General features: G+C 42.3%; 2 protein-coding genes across 2 annotated transcripts in view; one reads left to right on the forward strand and one right to left on the reverse strand.

Annotated features, from left to right (window-relative positions):
- NDUFB5 (NADH:ubiquinone oxidoreductase subunit B5) overlaps window positions 1–2,781 on the reverse strand; it is a 14,903-nt gene extending 12,122 nt beyond the window's left edge. The window contains exon 1 of the mRNA XM_006770020.2: window positions 2,567–2,781. Coding sequence (XP_006770083.1) covers window positions 2,567–2,690 — 124 coding nt within the window. The 5' untranslated portion in view covers window positions 2,691–2,781. The remainder of the gene's footprint in view (window positions 1–2,566) is intronic.
- Window positions 2,782–2,833: 52 nt separating this feature from the next.
- The window catches only part of MRPL47 (mitochondrial ribosomal protein L47), a 15,197-nt gene continuing 9,854 nt past the window's right edge, over window positions 2,834–8,176 (forward strand). The window contains exons 1-3 of the mRNA XM_006770021.2: window positions 2,834–2,985; window positions 5,781–5,926; window positions 6,944–7,004. Coding sequence (XP_006770084.1) covers window positions 2,888–2,985; window positions 5,781–5,926; window positions 6,944–7,004 — 305 coding nt within the window. The 5' untranslated portion in view covers window positions 2,834–2,887. The remainder of the gene's footprint in view (window positions 2,986–5,780; window positions 5,927–6,943; window positions 7,005–8,176) is intronic.

An 8,176-nucleotide genomic window follows, 5' to 3' on the forward strand; every position in this document is an offset into this window, starting at 1 on the left:
TGCCTGGCTGCCGGTCGCCATCTTGGCTGTCAGTTAATTTGCATATCTCGCTGATTAGCCAATGGGACAGGTAGCGGTCGTACGCCAATTACCATGTTTCTCTTTTATTAGTGTAGATGTTTCTATCTCTCTCTCCCTTCCTCTCAAATCAATAAAAAATATTAAAAAAACAAAACAAAACAAAAAAAAAACAACCTGGAAACTGACATACTGAAACTGAAAGAACTGAAGCTGACTGGTCTACAAAAAAGAAGTCTGGTTAGAAACCAGATGAGCTTTAAGGAACTGAAGGGCTATCCCATGACAAAGGGCATACCCCATGACAAAGGGCATACACTATTCTGGGTTGAGTTGAAGCAAAGAACTTTAAATGTGTGAAAGAGTAATGTAGAGCTTAATACAAGGAAGAAATTTCTAACAATTTCAGTGGTTGAAAATAAAACTGGACCGCCCAGCCAGTGTGGCTCAGTGGTTGAGCATCGACCCATGAACCAAGAGGTCACCAGTTCGATTCTGAGTCAGGGCACATGCCTGGGTTTCAGGTTTGATCCCCAGTAGCAGGCGTGCAGGAGGCAGTCAATCCATCCATGTTTCTCTCTCACCAATGTTTCTATCTCTCTATCCTTCTTCCTATTCTCTCTAAAAGCAACAAAAACATATTTTTAAAAATTTAGCCCAACTCCCCAACTCTCCATTAAGTAGTTATTCAAGTATCAGTAATAGGGATTAGTATACTACAGAAGGGGGGGAGGTGTTGGTCTGGATTTCTAAGGTCTTTTTCCTTAAAGAATCTGAATATATGGCCTCTTTTAGAATAAAAAGGCATACCTTACCAACTCATCAATTTCAATAGTTTCCTTCCATGTCCAAGAACTCTTTTTTTTTTTAAAAAAAATCTGTTTTTATTGATTTTAGAGAGAAAGGGAGAGGAAGACAGCAACATCAATTGTCTGTCTCCTACACACACCTACAGGGATCGAGCCCCGGCCAGGAACTGAACTGGAGCCCTTTTGGTGGCATGAAAACAGGCATCTTCCACCACTTATAAAGCCTGGAATTCCTCAAGTATTCATTAACTATGTGCAACTAGGTTTCAATAACAATTTTTTAAAATGCACATAACCTCGGGAAAGTTATGTTTTAACAACTGCGGTCTTTGTGTGGCTCAAATAAAATAAGTGTATAATTTTATGTGTGTGTGTGTTCCCAAGAAATTGAAAAGCGGTCATTTTTGCCCCCTCATTCTCAGACTATTCCCAGTTAATGTCACTTTACATCAATGCTTTAAGGACTTGAACACCCCCTAGAAGCCACCCAATATTCAGAAGCATTTTCCCAAAACACACTACTGCTATTGCTCTTTTGCTAAAACACTCTCTACTGCCTACAAAACAGATGATACAATTTTGTCATCCGCTCCCCTCACCAATTAGGTCCCAACTCCCCCTTTTTAAAAAACATTTGTATTTTTTTATTTTTCAGTTACTGTCTACATTCAATACCATTCCGCATGAGTTTCAGATGTACCGCACAGTGGCCAGAAAATCATGTACTTTCCCTGTCAACAGAACAAGCACGCTTTGTAATAAACGTCCTCTCTTTTAGAGGTGAATGAATACAAGTTTCAAGCGACTCCGTGCCTTCTGGTTAGCTTCCAAGACGTGAATGCCCAAGGTCACACACACACACACACACACACACACACACACACACACAGCTACTGAACCGTGGAGCCAGGGCTGGAACTCGGGAACCTAGCTCCAAAGGAAACAGAACGAGGCTCTCCACTCCGCTGGAGCTCACACTCCCCAGGGGGCAGACATACACAATAATAAAACAGATCAAACCCTTTCCTTGCACGGGGACAGGTAAGGCTTCACCTGCAAAATGCCCCTGAGAGCAGGCACGGCTGGAACTCGGTGCCCTCTGCACTGCCATCCGATCCTCCCCGGCTCCCGGGGCAAAGGGCTCAGATTACCTGCCACGATCCCCCTAGACCTCCGCGAACGGGGCGCAGTGTGTAAGGGGGGAGGCGTGGGTTCACCCCGTTTACCTCCAGCTAGGCGTAATGACGTACCATCCTGGCGGGGATTTAAAGAGGACATGTGCCATCAGAAACGGCTTACAGAGGGATGCTGTCCAGGAATGTTGTTAACCAAGTAGTTTGTTGGCTACTCCCCATCCTTTCCAGCAAGTCCCCATGCATAATGCCCTGTCGGGAGCCTCTGCGCCTGTCCACCCATCACTTAGCATCACCGGGCACCTCCGCAACGCGACTGTCCGTGTTGCGGGACTAGAGCCTAGTTCAGGGGGAAAGTACGAACCCCCTGGTGCCGAGAGGCCCGGGTCTCAGCTCTGGGCCTTTCCGACATCAGCGCCGTCCTTGAATGAGCCCACCTGGGAAGGCTGAACGGCCACGTGTTCACAAACGCTAACGGATAGTTTAAACCCTCAAGCCCAGCCCGCAATTTCTCGGCTCCCGCCGGGTCCCACCAAGGTCACCCCGGCAGCGTCCTTTCTCACCCCGCTCCCCCTGAGAGCGCTCTCCCCCACAGCCGGCACCCACCGACAGCCTTCGGGAAGCCGCGCGTGAGGAAGCCCCCGGGTCCGAGCCGCGTGCCCAGGCGGCGGCCAGCCAGCGCCGCCAGCGCGGTGACCGAAGCCCGCTGCAGCAAGCTCATGGCCGCCATGGCTACTCCGGGCAAGAGGTCGAGCGGGGGAGGGCAACGGGAGCCGAGAGAGCCAATTCACCATCCGGGGCCAAAGCGGAAGGCGGCCATGTTGAGTGAGGGCAAAAGCTATTCCTGTGCTCTGCTTCCGGGCGGGGCGACGCACCGGAAGTGACGCATCTGTGGACGAGAACGCGGTTTGCTGACGCGAGAAAAAAATGGCTGCTGCCAGGTTAGCCGTTCTTTGCAGGAAAGTGTCAGCCGCCGTGCAGACTTCCAGGTCGTTCATGAGCCCTCAGGTCCCTGCATGCACAGGGTAAGTGATGTGAGGAGGAGGTGTGGCCCTCTCCAACTTGGGATCTTGTCTGGTTGCTGAGATGCTGAGAGCAGCTCAGGGATGGAAAGGTCGCTGGATGGGCTTGAGCCCGAAGCCAACTCTGGGAGGAATGAGTGACTTGGTACCAGGCGCACACAAGGCGTTTCCCTTCCTGCCTCTTTGTGTTGCCACCTGCCGTGAACCGGGCTGTCCGTGGGGTCTGCAGATGCCGGGTACTTGGGGGTTAAAGGTAGAGGCATAGAAGGAGCCCGTTGGGCGGTGGGAGTTGGGGAAAGCTTCACTGGAGAGCTTTTGGCTTTGGGACGGAAAGCTGTGTCGGGCTTGGATGGGTAAAGACGAAGGGGCCTTGTTATTCCTGCGATAGGTCATAAAGCGGTTGTTCAGTCATGCTGAGTGAGTAAATGAAAGTAGCCGCGTAAATGAAAAGCTGCCCTTGCAGGTGGGAGACAGGAACATCCCACACGCGGTGTTCATTATTTCTGCGAAGTCAGGTTGTCTTCTGGTCAGACCCATCATTTTTGACTTTAGGGTATATGTTTCCTTCCCCTTATTGGCTTTTAATGATTTGAATTTTATAAATAGTTGGGTATGTCCGATTTTTTTTTTTCCAAAAAGGAAGTAATGTATGTGCTCTTGAGTCCAGCACAATTATTGAGCATCTATTATATTACAGTGTTCTTACATATTACATGTAACTGTAGAGATAAGCAATATGGTTCTCATTTTGCAGAGGCTCAGAGGTTGTAATTTGAATCCATTGTCTTTTCCATCTAGTTATTCTTTTTCTTTAAAAATTAATTTTAGATTTTTTTTATTAGAATAAAGTATGTTCATTTGCAGACAGTTTGGAAATAGGGTCAAATATTTTGAAGAAGAAAATAAAAATCAGCTCTAATTCTACCACTCAGAGATAAACAGATTTCCTGCCCCTTTTAACTTTGTGTATGTACACATACATGTAATCTACATATATAAAAGCCTGATATGCAAAGTGTCCCCTCAGGAGTTTGACCGACTGGGGAGCTCAATTGCTCACTATGACATACCCTGACCACCAGGGGCGATGCCGAAGGCCCTGGCTAGCAGCCACTAGGAACCCTACCCATTCACAAATTTCGTGCACTGGGCCTCTAGTTTTAAAATAAAATCAGGACTATATTTACACATATACATTCTTGAGCTCTACCCTTGTTTCCCCAACTTTTTATTTTTCAGAATTTCAGAACAACAGAAAAGTTGTACCAACAATAACCATATACTCTTTATCTATATTAATCAACACTTAGCATTTTTTAAAATATATTTTATTGATTTTTCTACAGAGAGGAAGGGAGAGAGATAGAGAGCCAGAAACATCGATGAGAGAGAAACATCGATCAGCTGCCTCCTGCACATCTCCTACTGGGGATGTGCCCGCAACCCAGGTACATGCCCGTGACCGGAATCGAACCCGGGACCCTTCAGTCCACAGGCCGACGCCCTATCCACTGAGCCAAACCGGTTTCGGCTCCAACACCCTTTTTTGATAAAAACTTTCTATATTTAAATGCCATTTAACAAAGAAAAATCAATCGAAAAAATGAGTTCGCGTATCACCTCTGACACGCGTGTCATAGGTTCGCCATCACTGGGCTAGGGCAACCTTTAGCATTTTATTACATTTTTTAATCTCTTTATATCCAGGCCTCCCCCCCGCACCCGAACTATTTGAGGCATGTCCTAATTGCAAGCATCATGACACTTCAGCATATATCTCATAAGAACAAGAACAATGTTTTTGTTGTTGTTTTTAATTCTCACTTGAGGATATTTTTTCATTGATTTTCAAAGAGAGTGGAAAGACAGAGAGAAATATTGATGTGAAAGAAACACATCGATTGGTTACCTCCTGCACATGCCCTGACCAGGGCCCAAGCTGGGGAGGAACCTGCAACCCAGGTACATGCCTTTGACCAGAATCAAACCCTGAACCCTTCGGTCTGCAGGCTGACACTCTATCCACTGAGCCAGTAATTCTCACACTGAAGAATTTAATACTGATACATACTATTTATTATTCCACTACTATTATAGCCCAGATTCAAATGTCCTCAATTGTCCTGATAATTTTTTTCTTTCTAATTTTTTTTTATTCAGCGTCCAAACAGCATTCAATTTTTTTGCATTAGTTGTCATGTCTCTTTAATCTTTTAAAATCCAGAATGGTTCCTTTTTTTCTTTCATGACATTGACTTATTTTTTATAAGATCAGTCTTTTTAGAATATCTCTCTGTTTGGGTTTGTCTGATTGTTTCCTCATGATTAGGTTCAGGTTAATATTTTTTATTAGGAATACAACGCTTGTGACATGCTTCACTATTGTATTTTAAATGATTTACCAGGTTATTAAATATTCTTTAAAAACATGATTTTTAAATTACCATATAATAGATTGTCATATGGACACATAATAATTTTTTAAACCACTCATGATTGCACATTTACAATATCAACTTTTGAATATCATATATAATGCTTTAATAGATATTTACATTTATCAGTTTCCATCTATGATATTTCTTTAGTTGAAATTTCTAGATGTGGACTCAGTGATTTAGGGAAGAAACATTGGGGCCTCTAAAACACGTTGCAAAATTAACCTTCAGAATAATTTAATCTACTCATATGCCCACCAGCAGTTTATGAAGGACCTACATGTTACCTTAAAATATAAATATAAATATACTATCTCTGAAATTATAGGGTAGCAATTGTTTATATATGTTCAATTGCAGGTTTTCCCATATTCTGTCGCCTAAGAATATACCAAGTGTCACATCTTTACACCAGTGTAGAATACTTCATACCACATTATCAAGGAAAGGACTGGAAGAATTTTTTGATGACCCAAAGAACTGGGGAGAAGAAAAAGTGAAATCTGGTGAGGTATTTGGGTTGATTGGTACTAAATATATTTTTTGAACCATCCATCATGTTGGGATTATTTATCCAGTTTAGGAATTACTTGGGTGTTTCTTTCTTTTTTTTTTTTTTCTATGTATATTTTATTGATTTTTTACAGAGAGGAAGGGAGAGAGATAGAGAGTTAGAAACACCGATGAGAGAGAAACATCGATCAGCCGCCTCCTGCACATCTCCCACCGGGGATGTGCCCGCAACCCAGGCACATGCCCTTGACCGGAATCGAACCCGGGACCCTTCAGTCCCCAGGCCGACGCTCTATCCACTGAGCCAAACCGGTTTCGGCGGGTGTTTCTTTTTTTAATTTCCTTTGGGAATGTCTATTAGCGAAAATTAAAAGGACAATAGGATAGAGTTAATTGTTCCTTGGCAGCTTGACAAAAGGTTTAGAAGAGGAGTAGGCTTAAATTTTTTCACTAAATTGATTTTTGGCTTTGTTTTAGATTTTATTTTAAAAAAATAGTGTTTTTTTACTTTATTATAGAGAGAGAGAAAGAGAGAGAGGAGAAGGAAGGAAAAAGATAGAGACAGAGAGACAGACAGACATAGATTTGTTGTTCCACTTGTTTATGCATTCAGCAGTTGATTCTTGTATGTGCGTTGACCAGGGATTGAACCTGCAACTGTGGTGTATTGGGATGACACTTTACCCATGTGAGCTACCTGATCAGGGCTTAAATTTTATATTTTAAAGATAATTGAAAATTAATTTATAATGATGTATTTTTACCTTAAACTGTGAAAATACATTCTAGTCATACTAACATTTTTGAATGCTGATGCCAGTCTCGTTACTCATATTTTCATGTGTTACCTAATTTAACCCCAATTTAATTCTAGTTGCATTTTATACTGTAATATAATAAAGCTATAATATATTTTACAAATGAGGAAACTGGTTTGAAAGGTTAAGTAATTTGCGAAAGGACACATAGCTAGAAAATTATTTCATGTTATGAATTTATCATTTTAATAGGAGCTGCATGGACCTGTCAGCAGTTAAGGAACAAAAGTAATGAAGATTTACATAAACTTTGGTAAGTATACTGAGTACATGAACATCTAGATCAAGCATGTCAAACTCAAAGACTAACTAACGGGACAAATAAACAAGGTTTAAGTTGATGTAGGCCGCAAAAAAACAAAAGCTTCAATTTTCATAGAAACAGGTGTATTTCGATAGACACATGCTGAATACAAAGGGCTGAAATAAATGAGTAATAGTTAACATAAAATAATAGAATATTTTAATAAAAATTAATATTTTTTTTAACATTAACTTACCAGACACTGAATAACTGCACAAATTAATAAGTGTAATGCAAATAAACCTATTTTTCTTGTTCTCTGAAAGCCAAATATTTCCTGTTACACACACCAAACAAGTCAGTCCAAGACTAATGAGGTGGCAATTGGCTGCTAAATATTCGCTGCTAATATTAGTGGAGAGAGATGGTGCGCCTGCACGGAAGGTGTCGAGGGCGCATCAGGGAAATGAGCGCAACACGATTATAGTAATCAGTCATTAGTGAACGTTGTAGTTCATTATTAATAATTATATATAACAGGATATTGTAAAAATTAAGTTATGAAATTTTTATTAAAACGTTTCTTACATACCGTTATATTGGCTGGGCCACAAAAATATTTGCCCACAGGTCGCGAGTTTGACATGCTTGGTCTAGGTGTTGGAAGTAATTTAGTATAATGAGGAGGTATAAACTTTATGTGCCATAAGAAATTGAGCAAAGTGTTTTGTCTCACAGTACTGTGGATGGTACATAAGATCATTATAGATTTTATAAATATGACAGGTTAAGTTATATTAAGACAAATGTACCAGAGTTCTCAAGTAGTTGGGAGTTTAGAAATTTTATTGCTACCAATCATGCTACACCTTTATATTAACAACTAGAGGCTCAGTGCACAAAAATTTGTACACTTGAGGGGGTGGTCCTCAGCCTGGCCTGTGCCCATTCACAGTCCAGGACCCCTTGGGGGATGTCCACCTGTTGACTTAGGCCCACTCTCCAGGGGATCAGGCCTAAGCTTGCAGTCAGACATCCTTCTGGCAGCCAGGGAGCCCTCAGGGGATATCCAACTAAAGGCTTAGGCCCCCAAGGGCCGCAGACAGGTGGCTTCTGGGGTCACACACAGGGGTCTGGATGGCAGCTCACACTCACACTGTCCCACTCTGCCTGCAGTATGG

The sequence above is a fragment of the Myotis davidii genome, unplaced genomic scaffold (genome assembly GCF_000327345.1).
Source record: "Myotis davidii unplaced genomic scaffold, ASM32734v1 scaffold123, whole genome shotgun sequence".
Taxonomy (NCBI): domain Eukaryota; kingdom Metazoa; phylum Chordata; class Mammalia; order Chiroptera; family Vespertilionidae; genus Myotis; species Myotis davidii.